Raw genomic sequence first — 21,516 nt, 5'->3', positions numbered from 1 at the left:
GACCTAAACACATGAAATATCCAGATGAATCACGCATGTTAAATTCCCTTGTTTTCCATATACTATAGAGTAAAAACTACTGAATACACTCAGTACAGTGTCATTTAAAAACTTTTCATTGATTCAAGTCTACTGAAAAGTTTCAGAAGGTAGGCAACACCTAGATATGGTCAATGGAGGCACATAATTCGCTCTAAACTGAATTGCACTAACAACTGTATTTAGGGAAAAATCTGAGGAAGGGGCCGCAGATGCCACAACCATAAATTCTGTAAACCATGTTCCCCCTTCATTATTGCTGGCTGGTTTAGAAAAGAAAAAGAAAGGAAGTTATTATGTAAATATAGAGTAAATATTGGAATATACCAGCAATCTTTCATTCCTTCATAAATTCAGGCAATGACCTAAGACTTTTGCTCCTTCTTGATGCAAACTGTAAAATGTGAAGACATACCAGAGTTGAGAATTTCCATTAAGGAAATTAGTCCTTACTGGAATTCCTGATAATTATTACAGCTCATAAAGGACTTCAAACTTTAATGTTTCTGTACCGAAATTGGACTAGCAAAACTTTTTTGACTTTGTTGCTGAATACTTTTTTTTACCATCAGAAGGAGAACAAAGTGAAGAGTGAGCATGGTTATCATGGAATCATAGAATGTGTTGGGTTGGAAGGGACCTTTAAAGGTCATAAAGGGAAGATTCACCCCTTCCTTTTCTGCTCTCAATCAAAAAAGGTGCTACTAATTTGAAATTCAGGAAGCTCAAAAAGTTATACAAATGCTTGACATGCTATATAGTTTCACAGTTGATGGCAGACGTGAGAATAAAAACTGGGGAGTAAGGACCACTGCCTCCAGATCCTTCCAAATTTGGTTGTCTGATAGGTCTACTCTCAAAGTTTTTTACAAAATTACTCTTAAGTCACACCTACAGCTGTTTCTCAATCAAATAGTATTTGTCAGGTAGTATGAAAATCTCCCTCTCCCTATTCATCTACTCTAGGTGTAGAAGTGATGGTAATTTCTGGAACCAATATCATCATTCAGTTATATATATGCCAATTATATCATTCACTGACCTTTATGCTTCTCTAATGTCTGTGATAATATTATCTATGAATTTCTAATAGTTTTGAAAAAAGTACCAGCAGAAGGCATGTGTCTTGCCTTTACAACTGGTAATAGCAACTGGTATGGGGAGACAACCGACAATAATAACTTCTGAGTATTAGATCCAACGGAGAATCTAAGAAACCAGCAGCTGGGAAACCAACTATTTACTAAAAGCTACCTCAAAACCTGCTTATGATTTAACATGTTATAATTGTTTTGTAAACTATGAATGACGACAGGAATCTGTAGAAGTTCTCTTGCAAGGGAATGTCCACTGTGGCCTTTTCATTTTTACAGCAGAGATTTTTCCTAAGGAACGTAGGTCTTCTAGAAAACAGTAGCATTACAACTTTACTGTGGGGATTGTGAAAGTTAGATTTAACAAAAGAAGGGGAAAAGAAAATATATTTTCTTAATCCTAATACTGGAAACAAGAACTTTTTTTATTTGTTTGGTTTAGTGTACACAAATTGAGAATTCATTGATTACTTTTAAAGAACTGTAATCCTTTAAATAAATATTGCATTGAAAGAGCTGCCGTTAGTAATTTGTCACTGTGTCGATGAAATAAAGGAGCTATTCTAGTACTTTCAGACTAGGACATTCCCAAGAAAAGGTCTTTCTTAAAATTTAGTGGTGTCCAGCAGAACCTTTTGAACTTCCCTGCACAGCTGTCAATAACATCCTTTCATAGCTCGGCTAAAGATTATCAAATGATCCAAATATACAGGGAATGCCCAGAACTCAAAATACGTTGGGTAGATTTAGCTTCTGTAACAAACACATTAGAAAAATTAATGTAACTGGCCTCTGCTAGTTGTCCATTCAGAAAGGAACATGTCTGTTTCTTTCCAGGAAAGAGAATATGTTCATTACCGAACAAAAGCAGCAACATACACAGTATCATTAGTCCAAAAACTAAGTCAAAAACTAAGCCTAACTATAACTGATATGCTAAAGGACCAATCACACTAATGGAAAACCATAATTTGTATGTAAAAAAGTAATTTCCTTGGTTTTAAAGAAAATTGGTAATATTCCTCTGGCACTACTGAATTGTACATAAATTCCAATCTATCCCTTATACTAATTTTAATACTTTGGTTTTATTCCATGAGGTCTCAAACCTTTATAACCCCTTCTTTGTTGAAATGTAATAGACAGCATAGTTTTCATTGAGGCATTATCAGAGAAATTGGTGGCCATTCCCACAAGTTTCTAATCACAGTTTGTCTACATTTTTAATTCCAAGATTTAAAAATGAAAAGTAATGTATACTTGGGGAACAATTAAACAGTTTGTCTGTCTGGGTCCTCTAAGAGTATACAAACAGAGATTTTCATTAACTTTTCATGATGACCTCAAATGGACAGACTATTAAAAAAAATAAACCACTTTTTTTCTTATTCAAACTTGCATGGCATTTAGCCAGATAATCTGGGGTGGTTTTTTATTTTCTCTCATGCTTCTCAGTGGTACTTAACTGAGGTTAAATCAGAAAGGATAGAAGATTCCATTTTGTTTTGGTGCATACATATCACATCCTGCTCCTTCTCCCGGCTGCTCTTCTTTCCTGACAGGTTTCGCTCCATTAATTTTCATAGATTTTTAGCTCAACAGTTCAGTATGAAATTCTATCACTGAAAATACTGTCTGAAGTTCACTAAATAAATTTCTTCTACTATTAAGCTGTCATCAGCTTTGAAAACATCACTTTTTATTCATGAAAACACAAGAGGTTGGGGTACTATTCAGTGTAAAAGACTACTATGTGTCCGAAAATAACGCATTGTTAGCTAATAGAACTTGGAAACTTGAATGTCTATACGTTAAAAAAAATGTAAAATGAATATTTTTTTAATAATACCAAAACAACACTTCCATGCACCATGAGGCAAATATATCATGCTTTACTTTCCTCCATGTTTTCACATAGCACAAGATGTATTATGCATAAAAATTCAGGTCCACTTATGGCAAAGTATCCCAAAGGCTTCAGTAGTATTTCAAAATTTGGCCTAAGAGACGTCAAATTTAGTTTCCTCTTTAAGTATGTTTTTATTGCTTCCTACCATTAGTGCAAACGTAACTTCTAGTAAATCATCAAAAGAAATTTCTTACACATTAATCTTTCCTAGAATCAGATCATGACTAACAAAACCAAAACGCATTCCCACCCAATAAATATAATTTGTTATCAGGAGAGAAGAGAAAAAACAATGGGAATACAAAAAATAAGTAGACCTAATTTTTAGGAAATAACTTCATTTTAATTTTATTCTATTGGCATTGTGCAAACAGAATATTTTTTAAAACAATGGTTAACATTCTCAAATTGAACAGCAGAAGTACATGTGGCTTATTCATCTTTTTGTGGATTTTCTAGTGATCTGGTCAATTGGATAGTTTGCTACATTATTGGGTTTTAAAATGGTTCAGTGCTATTGAATGTTTAAGAAATATTTATGGCATAAGGCAGTATATCCCTGAAGCTGAAACAATCATTAGACTCTGATGTTCATCTATTTTATTGAACTACCCGCAGGGGGCTTTATGGGCATACTATCATGTCAAGGTCACAGGATTAAGTGAGCAGTGATGACAGTAAACAAGCCTCTTCTGTATATTCTAAAGGGTCTTACTGAGTTACTTAAAATGCCATAAACATAAATAGTCTCCTATCTCCACAACACACCCATGACAAATGACTTCAAAATATAACACTCTTGAGCAATGGAGCTTTACAACCTAACCAACAGCCTATATTATTGACAACAGATATCAATATACTGGGGAGCACAAATATTGGGAGAAGCTTGCAATCTGTCATAGTCAGATATTTTATGACTGTAGGTATGCAAGAAATATATCTATGTATAGCTCAAACCTCTATGTGAACAGATATTACTGATGAAAAAACCCAGAGCTTACAAGTTAAGAAAAAACATGGTTTTATAGAAAAAGTAAATGCTATAATAACAAATGTACCAAATCTATACAAGTCATGTAAAACCAGATAGTAATATCAAACCTACTCAGAACTTTTGATATCATCTTGAATGATTTAATTACTCTTTAGAAGCATGTCGCGCAGTACCATATCTATTTTATCAATGAGGAAAGCAGTATAATGAAGTACAGCAACCTCCTTCAAGCCATGTGAAGTCTATGACAGACGTGGTGTTCCTGAATCAGTGAAAATAAACCTGTGTAAACTTATTTTTTCACTCTTTTAAAAAAAACCAAAATCGAACACAAAAACCCAAACAACAACCAACCCAGCAGTGATCAATTGAAATAGAAGTGTCTGCAGGGATTATTTTTCAGAAATCAGAAAAATGAATTGTGTGAAGATGATCTTTATAGCTCACACGTATAGCTCACACAATACGTGTGAGCACACAGGCTGTAGTGACGAAATGTATACAGGAACACCAAACCCAAGGAACACTCCTGCTAAGCTGTATTGAGGTAAGAAGGAAGGGACAAGGCTCTGGTTGCTGGCCTCTGTGTCCAACAAACCATGTTCCTCCTGTATACCTGAAAACAGGACCTCATACGCGGCGCTTGGGAGTAGCAGTTGCACGCGCACTTGCCTATCACTCCCCTGTAGTAACACTGCCAGGTGTGACTCCAAGCAGATTAGAAATCACTGCAGACAGAGCGAGAGGCGATAAAGGGAAACGGGCACAAGCACAGGGTATTTCTGGTTGATGGTAAAGGTACGGATATAAGAACAGAACAGACACTGCTGAGAGGAGATTTTCGATTTCCTCAAACATGGAACTATGAACCAAAACAAAAACCTGCTATGCAGAGATAAAATATTTTCTCTTTAGCATCAGATGACCTGTATGATTGACACATTGACTTAGGAAAGCTCTAAACTAGTTTGAAAAGGAGGATGTTGCACTACAGGGAAGAAAAAATGGGGAAAAAAGAATTGCCTTGAAGGTTGATTTTTTTTTTTCTCCTGAGGGAGAGGAGAAAAAACCCTAACAACTCAGGAGACAAGAAAAATGGATCAGTCTCTTACATATCTGATTACACATTGCAAGGAGGAAAATGGGAAATACAGGAACTAAGAAGTCTTAGTATCCAGAAGATAAAACTTAGGCTGGCATCATAGAAGCTTGCCAAGACAAACCAGGGTTTGTTCCTGGGAAAAACAAGAAGTACTTTTTGTTTAGCCCATAATAGTTTACTTCCTCTGAAGTTCAGAAACAGGCATGAAATATACTTATCAAAAGTCTGGGCAATGTTAAAAGAAAAAAAAGTTAGTACTGCACTTCATGATACAACAGAATAATCTCTACTACCATCTCTGAAAGAGAATTAAGACAGATGTTTAAAAAAACCTTAAAATTAAATAACTAACTGAAAAAAGATCAAACTTGGTGGGAAAGGGCTCATTTATTCAAACAATAGACGTTAAACATTTTCAAAAAAGAAGAAGTTATAAAAAGATGTATGTTTTGTATACATGTGCATACTTGGTTGAAAAGTAGCTTAAGTCCAGTGATATTTTGTGTTTAATTCTGACTAGTTCAAGTTTTTTTCATGAGAATAGCTAAGAGGAAATATATCTGGAGTGAAAATAATCACTGAAACTGACTTCCTATTTACAAGGAAAGGTGTTAAAGCTACAGAATAACCATGTTTTAATCCCCCAAAATTAGAAATTTTCAGGAAATTGGTGGATAAACTATCTTTAAAATAAACCCGCCACAATTTCTAAAACCAAAATTACATACACAACACGAAACAATTCTGTTGTGGAAGGGAGATAAAATATACTAAAATACCAATGTGGTTGTAGTCAAGAGCTCCTTAATAAACTCACATAATCATAAAGAAAACGTAGCAAGAAAAGAAAAAAGGAGGAGGAGAGGGCAATCCCTGATCACTTAACAGTTCTCTGAGGGAGGGTAAGTGTGATTCCAGATGACTGGAAAAAGATGCTATGTGATCTTAAAAAGGGAAAAACACACTAAATGTATTAGAAACTAATGCTTGCCTTTGATACGTGCAAAGATACATGCAAGAATTTATCAATTAGCTAATTAATACGAAAGACTAGAATTTGGGTTTATTACGAATAAGTAATTTCCTTTACAGCTTTGCCATTTGATTTATTTATTTATTCATCTACAACATAATCAGAGCTTTTGATGCAAGAGTACTTACTGTTCGCATAGACTAAGAGAAATATGTAACAATATAATAGAGGAATACATGAATGGTTAAACATGGATGTTTTTATAGCGAGCAGCAAATGTTCGTGATCAGATTTGGAATCTTTTCAAGTGGGAGACTGTATAGGTTGTTTCCCGAATTCTGCTGTATTAAACATTTCATCACCAACTTTGATGAAGAATCAGAGAAAATCCACAATAAAGCTGGAGGTGACAAGCTGTGAGAATTGTAAGAATAGCACAGGAGAATAATAATTCAAATTACTTTAAAAATTTTAAAATCTGTAAGAGGAAAGAGAGAGACAACAGTCTGTAAAACAATTACAAGCACAGATACAAGGCAGCAAGTGATTGTCAATCAGTAGAAGGGAGTAAGTGTGAAACAAACTTCAGTAGAGTTGTGGATTGTTGAGGGCTCACCTGCAATCACGTTCCCAGATTGCAGTACCTCTTTCTAAGGAAGATGTAGGCAAATGGGAAGGAATCTAAAGCAAGACATCAACATTATACACGATATAGATAATTTCATCAGTAAAGGAAGACTGAGAAAACTGTGTTCATCTGGCCTGAAAGTCAACAGCCTAAAAGGACAGCATCAGCTTTCAAAGACTTTGAGAAGAGCTAGGTTTAAAACCAGGTATAATTAATCTAGTTTGTAGCAAAGAAAGCGATCCTACAATGCACATGCAAATTCAACTATAAAGCTATAAAAGACATAGAACAGGTTTTCTAAGGTTTTAGTAGAATTCCACTCTCCCCCCTGTCTAAGAAAGGGGATGCAAAGCATGCGATAGGGATGTACCAGACTATGCCTGCGTCAGTGCCTGAGGATGATTTAATCTTCAGTTCCTTTCCAGACACAACTCCGAATGTCTCAAATTATTTTAAAAACATATGGTTGGACATAAATGTACTTCAAATAAAAAAGTACAAGACACATTAAGGTTTTGAGAGGAGGGGAATCAAAATGGCTCCATTGGGTTTTCACTTCTGGTTAAACTTTGCATTTCTGATGTTTCCAACAAAAACGTCTGAGAAATCTGTCAAAACACTACAGATGTTTCTCTTAGGAAAAAAAAAAAACATTTTCTACAGCTTTGCATTCATCTGTAATCTACTTGAAGCATCACATGGGAAAGAATCCTGGAGCATAATGGTACTACAACAGCCTACTGTGACTTAAAAATGTGATGTTTCTCACCCATTTTGTGTCACAAAATAAAGAATAAATCAAAGAATTCTCATTTCTGAGAAAAAAAGTTCTTTTCAGAATATTTTAATCTATGGCTTTTGTTCCTTTTTTTTTTTTTTTTCTTTGCTTTCTATTCTTTTGTCTGGAGAAGATGGGAAATCCACTGCTGTATTGCACAGGTATAACTAGATAGGCACAGGAGAAAAAGTGAGAATCATGCCAGGGAAGTGTTATCTGCCTAGTGAGAAATTCTTCCCTCGTGGTTTCTACCTCCATCTCAATTGGAGGCAGGGAAAGAAGGAGCACAGATACTGGAAAAGTTGTCCAATAGCAGCAGCTGTTAGTCCAGTCTGTCAATACCCAGAGGCTGTTTCCACTGCAGGAATTAGGAGGAAAACATGAAGAAAGGGAGCTGGAATTAGAAGCCCTACTGAGATGAGGAAATTGAGATTCCTCAAATTCCTCAAAATTGAGACTGAAGTTGAGATTCCCCAGGAAATACTGAGCTGAAAATTCAAGAAGTCTGAGTGAGCATTAGATGGACCTCTCATATCTATTTGTTGAAGACAGGTTACAGAGCTAGATGGACTGCTGGTCTGAGCCATTACGGCTGTCCTTGTCATTGTCACTGGTATGCTGGAAGCTGAATGGCTGCATGTGCACTTGCTAGCTCTACGGCTAGACTTCAGAAGGAGCAGAAGTCCCTCTCAGTTTGTTAAGGTTGGCCTTCCTCTTAATATATGTATACTTTAAAATTACCTTGTCACTGCTACAATAAAAATATATATAGTAAGTTGAACGTATGTGATTTGGATATATATTCTGCTTGCTCTTCCAGTTAAAGACTCTACTGACAGGTAAAGATCTGTTGGTTCTAAAGCTTTAAAAAAACCAGCATTGCTACACTTTCTTCTTTGTGTTTGTCATGAAGCAAAAGGGGAAAAATACATTTGAGGCGGAAACAAAGAACATATTGAAGAGAAATTAAAAAAAAAAAGAGTAAAGAAGAAAAAATAATTCTCTTACTACAGCAGTAATAATGTGAAAGAAAATGCTGAAGCCTTTCTTCTTGAATATGAAATACAATGTACTCTACTTACTAGAGATAAACAAGTCTTCCTGTAGAGTTGAAGAAGTCTTCCCTAAGTACCATGCGTTTCCCAACATTGGAAAACACTATCTCATTCCAAAGAAACTATTTTCTTCAGAGGCTTCTTCCAGCTCTGAGAAAAAATACGTCGTGAATAGCACGGTTCAAAACAACTGAGTAACCTTGTACAAATACAGAACTGAATAAATCTCACATAACCAAACTGTGCATTCACTCGTACAGCCCATCTCCGGTTATACCATAGTCCTTTCTTGGCAGGTGTCTCTATGCTGCAAATAGCATCCTACATCTAACTTCCTATTATCAGAAAATGCTACAGAATTCTTCTGTCCCCCTTTTTCCATCATGCTTGTCAAATGCCACAGCCCCATTAGCAAGAGCTCCTTCAAATAGTCTCTGCCTTCCACCACAGCAGTAAGCAATCAGGGACGGAGGAAGGCAGAGGGTACGCAATGGGTAGGCGAAGTAATACCATGGGTGCAGAGCAGTAGGAGCAGCACAAAGCTGAAAGCATAGTAAGAAAGGTAAGAAGGGTATTGAAATAGTAAAATACTGCAAAAGAGTTATCAGATTAGAAAAATAGTCTCACTCACGTTTATGTTTAAAAGCTGCTACAGAAAGATGACTAATACAGTACCCAAAATGTGAATAATGCTGACACATTTGCTGATCTCAAACGAAAAGCATTTTCTTAATGCTCTGTTGTAATGAAATCATCTCAGAAATAAATATTTGGAACTCACAATCAGGACAGCTAATGAATGAGCTGAAAATTGTTCCATCAGATCTATTCTGCAAAGAAAAACAGATTCCACCAATTCCAGAAACACAGAAAACTCTTAGTTCTTACAGAGTATGTGGAAAAATGCAGAACCTTAAGAGGCCCTCTAACAACAGGCATGTCAAACACACTGCTGGATCCAGTAGACAGGATCTGGTCCTACATCTTTCCCACCATTCTAAAGCTCCCTTTGTAATTTATGTCTAGCAGTTAAAATGAGCCAGAAATGAATGAATAGCTAAACCAGATGAAGCTGATTTGCAGTGGGGGACAGGATAGGTTCTGTGTCTCTCTGAACTTCCTAAGACAGCAGCTAGTACAGCGATGGAATCAGAGCATGCCAAACGCTGGCTGTAAGGGAAACTCCTTCTTACTAAATTCCTGCATTCTGGTCTCCCTTACTGTAAACTGGAAACATTTGGTTTAGAAGAAGCGTCGTCCCACAGTCAACTTATTTAACTGCCAAGCCCCATAGGCTCAGAAAAGGGGAGTTCTCCTCTTTCCGCTCTCCCCCGCCTCCATCCCCCGGCAGAACCCAGTCTCTGCAGAAGCACACACTGTAGTGAGAGGCAGAACTAGCTGTCTGGCAAGAAACTTTTTATTTCCAGCCTGTCTCTCCAGACAAATTTGGTCTTTACCACAGAATGAGTTTGACAGCTCTGCCCTCCACCATGAATGATTAATTTGTTATGGGTGTCTAGTTTAACCAAAGATGGATTTGAACAGAAAAAGCCCTTGTATACTTGCTATTTGGTAAAGCTGCTTTAATGTAGGTGGAACCTCCTTCATCAAATCACGGAAAGCAAGAGAACCAAGACTCATTTTAAAATGTCATTTTTCTCATTATAATAATCCTCCTGCGTATATCAAAACTGATCATGTGAATATATCTATGACAAGTATTTAGAGCGCAAACTGGAACTCAGAGCTCTTTGTATTCCCCTAGATTGCCTTAAACCTATAGAAACTGTAAGGTAGAGCTATATATACAGTATTCTTGAATAGAAGTTTTTGAAAAGTTGAGATATCTGATTAAACGAAGAAACTGAAATAAGAGAATACTCCAAACAAACACAGTAACAGATTATGGCCCAAAACACAGACACGTACCTGGCTGATAAGGAATTTGAACTGTGCGTACAGACAAGTTTCACTAAACTTTTTTTTTTTTTTTTTCTTTTTAAAGAAAGATGTGTATGGGGAGCGAAGCAGATGGGGAGGAAGAGAAGCACCATATGAAGCTGACAGAGAAGACAGAAGGAAGCATATGTTGTGACATGAAGACTATAACCCTGAAAAAAGCTAAGGGTAAGTGCTGGCTTAAAGAAGCTTTGAACGCTAAGCTATGAAACACCCTGTTTGATTCTTCCTGAGTTCAAGGAAATAGGATGTTGCATATTCAATCTGAATAAGTGGCAATGCATCAAAGAAATTACCAACTCATCAATTTCTCATCTGAATGGGAAAAACCTGCAGAATTCTAATTTTGGTATAATGATGAAATTAAAAAAGGGAAAAACAGTGTGTTTAGGGTAAGCTATTATGAAGATATATAAAAGTGTTAAATTGTCAAAATGAGCAAAATGGAATTAGTTTTGTGTCAGGGCACAAACAGGATTTATAATAAACTAATGAGATTTATTTTGAAATCTATTATTCTTTGTTTGAGATATATAGGAGAAAATAAGATGATTCAATAATTTCCTTTTGCTGTAGAGGAGCTGATGCTCACACCTGCAAGACATCGAGCAAAAAAACTTTGATTTTCATTTTAAGAGGTGAAGGGAAAATATTTGTGAAGGGGAAAAGAAGAAAACACTGATAAGCAATACAAAGAAAAGGGTTTTTTTTCAAAATTGTAAGACTAAACAGGTTCTCAGACCAACTCAACCATACTGATTGATTAATGTATGGACAAGGATAGGTTGTACAATGTTACTGTGTTTCTAGGCATTTATTCAAGTGGTGGGGCACTTGCATATAATTACTTTCTCTTTCATAAATTAGTAGCTAATTAAGAAGCTAACCGAAATGCAAGTCACCTACGATTTTATGTTATTTTTAATTCAACTATCTTTATGTAACTATAATCTAATTTAGAATTGAAAGTTTCACATCGTATTTTGTTTACTCACACCACTCAACTTCACCCTTGTTTATTCAGATATTTTGAGAAGAATTTATGTTAATATATTTAAAATTCATAATTTACAAATACTATAGAATTTCACTCATCGGACCTCTTGTTTTTCCTCCCAGTGCTAAGTTTCTATGTTTCTTAATAGTGTCTTTGTTTCTTAATGAACAAAGAGTAAACTCTCTGGCACCTACAGATGAAACACAGCAAATGCTGGTTGCTGGTTTCTGCAAAAACAGTACACACAGACACAAAAACTGGGGAGGCTTACAAGCTCGTTGTGTTGAACTGCAAACACAAGGAAAAATTTTCCCTACAGCTGGGTCACATTGCACAAAATGAGAGCTTAATATTTTATAACATGAGCATCTATGTTAAAGAACTTAGAAATTGTTCTTTACCTTGAAGAGGGATAAACAAAACCACGTATACATGTATAGTATGCTACAATTATCAGTACATCAGTAGCTGCAGATTGTGTTTGTGATAAAGAATTGAAGCTTTTAAGAATCACACTCATCATACTCCCCCAGACAATTTCTTGCCTATCTATCTTATCCATTTTGGATGTCAAAAGGCATTGCTGGTGCCCAAATATTTATCATGCAGAGGCAGTTGCCTGTTTCTTCCCCTGCCTCTCCCAGGCCTGAGAATGATCTCCCTAATTCACCGTTTCAACGAATGGTCTCCAGCACAAGAGATGGACAGACCAGCAGTGTGCCTTCAGAACTGGGAACTCTCGCCCCAACAGAAATGGAGTCACTACAGAGGTCTAGAGGTCTGGAGTGTCAAGCAAATTTTTTTTTTTTTTTTTTTTTTAAGTAACTCTGTGTTCCAGTCAGGCTGTATCTCCTGGGGCACACAGAAGCAACAGTTTATAAAGAGACTAACGCTGTAACCCTTTGTCAGGAATTAAAAACGGAGGCTTGAGGCCTGCCATGTCTCCTGCTGGGCAAGACCAGAACCAGAATTTTAGAACCCATCTCAGTTTCCATCATATAAAGAGTACTGGAGGAACTACCTAATTAACAACAGGTTTTGCCTTCTGTGCCTAAGCAGTTTAATGAGACCTCTCTCTACTTTCTGCACTTGAAGCTTTTTAAATCTGCCCACTGAGAACCAGTGACCGTGGTTCTTCACGAGGCGCAGAGGCTCTCCCACTGGGCATCTCCCCCTACTTGCTGCCAACCCAGGCCTTTCCACCCACAGTCCACTAGGTCTCACGACAGAAAGTGCACTTTTGTGGTGGATCACGCAGCTGCCACAGCACATGTGGCGAGACCTGCAGTGCGAGACCTTCTGATCGGCTCCTGCAAATGGGGAACCCCACTTGGAGACCTCGTGCTGTCGCGATGTCCCCCCTTCTCCAGGTTAAGCAGCAGCCTGCAGCTAAAACACACCCAGACCAACAGCTGCACCCAACACGGCCAGCACCGAAATGGGAAAGCAGCGCTGCCGGTAACTGAGAAGCAGACACACTGGGGAACTGGCATGACAGGAATAATATCAGAGTTTCTTATGCTTGATGTAAGAAATTTGATAGGTTTGTCACAGGTGTCAAGCTGCTTCATGGCCCCTCAAAAACTATCATGGACTGAAGAGCAAAAAAAAGCTGCAGCAGTGGTCTGTTGCCATTTAGGATGCCATCAAGAACCAGGAGAGGAAAGTTATCTGGCTTAAAGAAGAGATGGTCTTCTGAAAAAGTTAGTGACCAGGAACTGACTTAAGCCTGCAAAGTGTCTGCAGCCATTCATGAACTTGAGCAACAACATTATTCAAAAATTCAAAGACATTAAAAGGACTGAAAATTGCACTTATCTTCATCAGGCTCAAGTCTCCAGATACACAGCTTTAAGACTCAATTAGAGATAACACAAGTGTCCATTACAGACTAAGGCTGTTTTGAATTAACCATATCACAATCTTCTATGTCATTTTTGTAATTTCCACCAGAGTGTCTCTGGCATTAGAATACAGAGTTTCCGTGAGACTGTATTTCTATACTTACCACCACCTTAAAAAATAAATATATCTCCATCACCATCCAGGAAATAGTAATTACTTTGGAAGATATAACGATATAAGGATGATGAAAAATTACATTTTTTTAACACTGCGTAACTGCAAGAACCAACTAGACAGAATGACAAAAAGAATGAACAATATATGTGATATTTATTAAACATTATTACTGATGTGTCAAATTTATTACTCGACAACTTTCCTAATAAGCTTATGGCCTAGATACGGATTCAAGCTACATTCAAATAGATTTTTTGAAAGAAAATATTTATCTAGAGATATATACACGTTTTTGTAGTAGTCTATCAGTCTCAACTAGATTTTTACTGAAAAGGTTTTTCAGAGCTGAAATGGAACTTTCTGATCTTTTCTGCCTGACTCAGAGCAGACTTAAACAGGATTCAAGTAGAAAATAAACTATAAAAATTAGGATATTTGGAAGCAGAACTTCCATGTTTTCTCTTGTTTGAGCTGTTCCACTTTGAATAAATAATCAAATATTTATGGCTAGAATGCACAAACAAGAGAGACTTGGCAGTCTCTAGTTTTGCAGCCAGGACGCTCACATGGCAGACCCAGGTTCAAGACCTTGCTCTGAATGAAGGAAAGGAGCAATTTGACCTTGTGTTTTCTACATGAGGGTCAGCATCTTAGCCACTGGCTATTTTTGTGATTCAGAGGAGCAAGGCTCTGGTTTCTTCGCATGATATATGAAAATGTTTACTTTTACCTCTACATTGAACAGAATGAACTTTTAAAACCAGTATTCAACAGAGCTCTGATTAAAACGTCAAATACTATGTTACCACTTGCATACAGTAAGAATTATGTATTTCGGATCATGCTTTTAAAAATTTATTTTTTTTTTAACAGGGCTACCTATAGAATTGGGCTGCACTTTGGTTATGTTCAGCTTTGCACACGCTACATTTAAATACAAGATAAGTTTTGCTTGAAAGCATACAGAGTTTGTGCATGGCTGGCACTGACTACTGGTCTGTCATAGGAGAGTAAAGATTTACCAGTGGATCTTACCAGTTCATTACCTGAACACAAAAATCTATAAACGGAAGAAAGCATTCGACAGTGACTCAAGTGACCTGGTTCTGCTGGTAACTCATACTGACTTTATAACACTAGACAGGTCTTTTTGACTCTCTCTTCTTCATTTACTCTGTTGACGTTTATATGGAAATCTCTTCATCTCTCAATATCTCATTCAGAACCCTTCGCTCAGATTCTAATACTGGTAGGAGCCTCAAAACCTACTGATAGGCTAACAGTAAAATCACATTATAATCAACAAATACCCATTACAATTTATTTAAAATATGGTAAAATATTATGTTTGCAGTCTATAAAGGAGTTTGATCTGTGAATCTTTAGCAAAGAGGACTTCTCGAGCCCGCTGAAGAAAAGACTAACGTACATTTTAGCAATACTAACGTGTTTAGTTTGTTACATACCTTTTAGCAATATTAACACGTTAATGTTTAGCAACATTAACATAAGTGTATGTTATTTATCAATAACATACATTTTAGCAATATTAGCTCCTAATACATTCATATTTCAGTTATACAAGGACTGCTTTTCTTCAACTTTGAAAGTAACATTTCAAACTCACACATTTTACATTTGCAGCTTACCTGTGAGAAACAGCTCCCCAGGCACCGTGCTTATTTGTTAGTATGTTGAGTATCTTCTGTTTCAGCTGATTGGCTGTAACATGATCTCGATGCTTAGCAGCACTGATAAGATGATCACACATCTTCTCCTCCTCCCTTCTGTCAGCAGCATACTGAGCACACTGCGACTAGGAATGAAAGTAAATCTACTTCACAAAAGATAGGCTATTTAGAATCGCCTTAAAATGCTTATTTACTAAAACCCTTTAAATATGACAAGAAGTCTTAAAAATACTTTTAAGAGGAACAGGACACACCATTTGATTGAAATGGTTCTACTACTATATATTATCCACAAAAAAGCACTCCATTAGAACATGTAAAAATTGAAATATCAAGGGCAAAGACAACAGAATTGCAATTAAAAACATTCAGCTATGCATCTCAGTGTGTATATGTGTGATCATGGATATGCCCTAAAAGCTGGTCTTCATTTGTAGAAGGTTTCATGTGTTCTCAGGTATAACATACATAACATAACGTGCAGGAAAAAATTATGTACACAGTTTTTTAGGTTTAATACCTACAATTAAAAAGCTATTTGATAATTTTATTATTATGGATGCTGCAGAGAAACTCCTTTAACTATGAAATTAGGGAGTCTATTTTCTATTTTATATCACAACATGAAAAATTTTCATAACATACTGTCAATTCTAAAAAACCCTAAGAATTAAAAAATCGCTCATCTCTCAAACTGAAAAAGATCTAATGTTTTCATCATGTTTCCTTTAAGAGATAACTACCTCTAAAATAAATGCTGTGGTTATTGACCTTCATGCAAAATAGTCTATAGTGTATTTTAGTTTTGATAAATCCTTTTTTTATGTATAATAAGCACAATATAGTTTTTCCATGTCTTTTCTCAAAATCATGTTAAGTTCAAATCCAATTTCTCCTCCTAGTAAAGATCCTCTCAAAATGTCTAAACAAAGCAAATGTATCCATACTAACTAAAATAAATGCATTATAAGTATCATTTTCGAGGTGTAAATTTAAAAGGCTAGATTATTCTCAAAACAGCTAATTTTAAAATCCCCTTTTAAGAGACATTTTTGCACGCACAGTCATTGCGCCCCATTTTAGAACATTTACCCAACACTCAGTGCTGTAACACAATGCTGAACAGTACCCTATTTTCTAAGATTCAAAAGAGCAATTAAAATTAAGTCAACCTCACACTAAATTGTAGTTTATTCTTCACATTTCTACACCCTACCTTTTTACTACAGATCACATTAGCATTCAGTAAGATTTTAACAGTGGTCTTTCCACCGTGTTACAGCCATTATTTCAAGTAATCTACCTGGAAAAGAACAATCGTTACACTAATTCATAAAGGGTTAATTCATTTTTCAATTTATCTTCTTGTACAGGGAAGCACCAATTAGTACAATGATCTGCCTTAGTAATGAGGTTAATATTTCACCAGCTCATTGGACAGTAAAATTAAATTTTCATTTTTCTTCCTGAACAATTACAAAGGTTAACAAAATGAAAGTTAACTGTGAAGCACCCATTCTGGGAGGAATCTCCCTGGCCCTGACTGCAACTGGAGTCACAGGATAAAATTTAGATGCTGGTCCATGGCCTCCCCACTACACAGGCGACACAGTAACTTGGTGCAGCTTGGGCCGAAGCATTTCACCCATAATGATTCAATTAAAGTTTAAAAGGTAAAAATAAAATAGGCACTCACTTCTCTGGCTGAGAGCAATGATTAACATGTACTAAAACCCAGAACATATACCAATACAGCTTATTAAAACAAAATGACAGATTTACAATTATGCAACAGAAAACTACCAGAAATCTCTTTGTCCCTACTACTTTCAAGTAGGATGAATAATAAAATGTTCGGTTATATACCTACCATTATTAAAGACAATATATAAAACATTCTTTCAGACTTTAACCATCACCTTATTTAAGTACAGCTGAGTTTCATATTTAACACAGGCTACATTTCATAATTTTCTTTTATGACTTGCAGATTTTATCTTACTCTTCTAAAACATGTCGCTGTTTTTTATGTGACAAATATAATGAAAATTTTCATATACGAAAAATGTGTTGGTTTCTTTACCAGACAATAAGACTGACTTAAGGCTATTCCTTTAAGGACTTTAGTTAATATTCTAAATCATATTTGCTAACAGAAGCTGGAAGTTAATTGAATATTCTCATTTTGTCTAGAGTTCTGACAGATCTTATGCCTCAATGTATTCTTCAAAGAGCAGATAACTCAATCTTCCATTGTCATCTTAGGTTACAGTATGATGCTCAGATAAATATCAAATGTTATTTATTGTTGAGGCAATATGAAACTTCACTCTGACACACACTTAATTGTAAATGTGATTTTATCTGAGTTCAAAATATCTAGTATATGCTTGGTAATAAAGTTGTTGCAATCCCATATGACAAGTGTCTGCTGTCTGCTCTGACAAAATGAAGTAAAGGTTATGTGTATTCAAAATGACCACAGATATCTCTGTGTCTCACACTTTTCAGCTAGGTCAAGGAGCGCAAGAACTAGTCCCTCAAAGTGCACATTTGAGAGAGCTGTTTCAAGGAGATAAAAACCTCATCACAACTAAGATTACTGGATTCTATTTCTAGCTTCCAGGTGCTTGTTGACATTTTCTGACAGATGAATTAATTGATATAGCTATTTATTATCATCAATACTAAGTCAGTCTGTCTTCATCCCAATGTTAGGTCACTTAAGCATTAAAACATTTGGAAATGCATGGTTGTGTATGTATACTTACACATGCAGAAATGTATGCAAGCACAGACAGGTTTGGAAATACAACAAAAATAATGATGCTGAAATGTATAAACACCGTAAAAATACAAATCCATATTTGATAAAATCACGTCAAAAAGGAATTTTTAACTGTACTCCATCACTTTTACATGAAAATTTTTTGAATAGGAACAAAATTGGTCCTGAAGAAATAATCAAAAACCTGTTAAACTGAACATGCCTTAAAAATAGCTTTTTTGTTTATTTGGATCATTTTCAAGCAATGTAATTTAAATTGTATACTGCAACACTCTGATGAAAAAAGCAATTGAATGTTGACTCCTTTTAGGAGTAAGAATTATAGACATTGAAGAGTTATGGGATCCAGCTGCTGTGTTACTTCTTACAATACTTGAAAAGAATAAAAACTTTAAACACAATCTTACTGTCAATAATTAATGGTTTCTAACAAGCAGGAAAGATATGTAATATCATATTTCAATATATAGATTATAGCAAGTAAATGTTCTAAAGTGCTCCAAAATGCAAATGTTCTAACAAGATTACCTTCAAATACTGTTTCTGTTTAACGAAACATTTCTATTTCTTATTATTCATTAAATACCTTAAGTATATTAATTGCTTCTCTTTCTTACTGAAGTCATATATACTGTTGATAAAATAAACTAAAAAAAAATTACTGATGTGATTTGCATCACTATTTACAATAAATCAGAAAAGTTCTTTGTGAAGCTAAAGGTTCTGCCGTATCAGTTTAGACATTCTGATTAAGGGATTTCTTCAAGCTGTAAATGTTTTCATTAATTTCAGTGAGGAGATGAGAAATTAAACCCATTCCTTGTGCTTGACATTTACCAAAGCTTTTAAAAACTAGTTTTGAAATGCCTTCAATGTAAATTTCTTTCTTGGAAGGAAAAAAAAATCTTTATTGTATGGAGTTACAGTCTAGGTGACAACTGAGTGAAAACAGAGGAACAGAAATGCACCAACGCTCAGGCTTACCTCAAACTCAGCATGTTTGTGGACATCTTCAGCTCTTTGTCGGTTCAAAATAAATTCTGCTTCATTTGCAACACGCACTATATGGTCTTTCATTGCATGACATAATAATCTAAAATAAGAAAAATCAAAATCAACCTTTGTATTTGATGCATTTCAAATAAGCTATTTCAGCAGATTTACTTAAAATGGAAAAAAAAATAAATTAATGAAACTATTGTAATGCAATTGTCAAATTAGTTGACATGAAAAATTCAATTTTATCCAAAATTTTCCGCGTTTGTAAAAGTACGAACAAATTATGTTATATGGAAAAAGCCTGCTATTCATTATTGAAGGGAAAAGTTCTTTATGGAAGTATTATGTTTCTAGAATGTTTTTAACAGCAGTCTCATATGAATATGAATACTATTCCATCGTTAAAAAAAATCTAGGCAAGTGCTTAAACTCTTAATGATACCATTATATCATTAAATATAAATGTTCCAATTTCAAAGTCTTAAAAATCACAACGTTACCAAAGACTTAAAATCCTATTAAAATTGCAAAATAATATAAATATCTCTCATATGTTTTTCAAACCATGGAGTGAAAAGTGCATCATGTTTCCAAGTTTTCATGGCATCAGAACTAGATAAACCTCACTTAAAAAGAAGGAAAAAAATAGATTAAGATTGGACTGAGACTGAGGATGTCAATCAGACACCTTAAATTAGGATTCTTGTAAAGACCACCAAATACCATGAGATGCGTAATAAAGTTGCAGCATAAACAACATCGTGTTGTTAATAATGCTGATATCCTATTGGGCAGGAGGAATGGAAGCAACTACTTTCTCAACCCTACAGTCCATATCTAAGCTTAGCCGTTCTATTCAAAATTGCTTTGCTCTTCTTATCAGTAGGGAGGAAATATCTTTCAGGATGCAAAGATCTGACAGGTCTGTTTAAGATCAGGAAGAACTGTTTCTCTTTGTGTCAAATTAGCACACGGTCTGGGATTTTCCTTCTTGCAGCATCAGGGAAGCACACTTAATCTCAGAGATTCTTATAGTAAGGATGTGAAATTTCTAGCAAATTCCACCCTAAGGTTGGTGTCTGGTGCTTAGCAGCATCACAAATGAAAGCCATGATTATTAGACATGAAAGCCACGATTACTAGACCTTACATCTATTAGATGGAAAGATCTGAACTCTATTCTTGCCTCCTTTGGTGTGTTCTACCATCTGTGAAGGAAGGAAATCACTCACCCTGAGCTAATGCTTAATATGGATGTGTGGCATGGGAAGACATAAATGTTGGGCTCTCTGTTTAGAGATAAAGACAAACAAGCTTGGGTCAAGGTTTCACAGTGGATATTCATGGTTTTCATAAGCCTTTTTATTATATTTAACCCTTTGCTATTTGTGAACGCAAAAAGTTTTTGGCAAACTATATGCTGAAAGATCAAAATTGCCTCCATTGTAGTCTTCAAAATTTAGCTTTATTCTTTAATATACCCTGCTAGAAGATGTGCTTTAGTATTTTATTACTGTTAAGTGTTCAGATTTTTATTGTTAAGAGGTAAGTGTAGAACAGCCCTCAGATATGGATTAGAAGTAAGCATTCATGACTTTAACAAGCGTCTCTAAAATGAGAAAATACCAGAAGTGAGTGTTTAACATCTCCAATCAAATTTTGCACCACAGGTCTTTCTGAACTTTTCCATATGACATTAATGACCTGGAACCAACTAGCTAGGATTTCAAAACTGAACACACAGATTTCAAATGTCTACTAGCTGTACATCCCTTCCTGAATGAATAAAATATCAAATAAATGGAGCACAGTACAAATTCAGTATCTTTGAGTCAGCTGTGGTCCAGGCAGGATTTCTAGTTCCAAATGGCTTTAGGTGGAATCAGTGGGTTTCTTAGACACACCCTGCCACCTAGAATTTGGTGACAAAAAATCAAGACTAACTTCGATCCACTGGGTTTCTTATTTGGGACATCTGGGCATAGTTTTTATACCTCAAAAAACAATCTAAGCTGGCTCTGTTCATGAGCAATGACAAATACATACCATCTTCATCTTAGTTGTACTTATCTGTATTAAGAAGTTTTCGCATTCTCTGTACCCATTTATGCACTTCGAATGGATTCACAGAGAATGCTAATTTCCACAAGTTATAAATAAATGTCTTACCAATACTCAGGGAAAAGATATTAAAAAAAAAACAAGGAAAAAAAAAAAAAGATCTGTCGACACTAGTCTCTGGCTGCTTTATAGAAAATGAGAACTTTTATAGACATGCAGCAGATGATTCAAATCTGCTGGCTGAAAGTGCTGGCGACCCCAGCTGTGCCTCCCACTACCCTAATGGACCTTTCTGCTCCAGAGACTGAGAGACGTCACGCATTTGGGAACAACTTTGTAGTTGCTGCAGCTTTTGGACAGCACATCAGGCAAACTAAACCAGATTTCGGGTAATCTCAAAATGCCACATGTCTTCAGGGTCCAA

General features: G+C 35.7%; 1 protein-coding gene across 6 annotated transcripts in view; it reads right to left on the bottom strand.

The window, feature by feature from the left end:
* Positions 1-21,516, bottom strand: part of NBEA (neurobeachin) — a 513,163-nt gene that overhangs the window by 219,241 nt on the left and 272,406 nt on the right. For all 6 annotated transcript variants that reach the window (XM_063332757.1, XM_063332720.1, XM_063332711.1 and 3 more), the window contains 2 exons: positions 19,017-19,125; positions 15,203-15,369 (listed from right to left, as the gene is read on the bottom strand). In XM_063332757.1, coding sequence (XP_063188827.1) covers positions 15,203-15,369; positions 19,017-19,125 — 276 coding nt within the window. The remainder of the gene's footprint in view (positions 1-15,202; positions 15,370-19,016; positions 19,126-21,516) is intronic.

The sequence above is a fragment of the Chroicocephalus ridibundus genome, chromosome 1, assembly GCF_963924245.1.
Source record: "Chroicocephalus ridibundus chromosome 1, bChrRid1.1, whole genome shotgun sequence".
Taxonomy (NCBI): Eukaryota; Metazoa; Chordata; class Aves; order Charadriiformes; family Laridae; genus Chroicocephalus; species Chroicocephalus ridibundus.
This window is presented reverse-complemented; position numbering and strand designations above follow the sequence as displayed.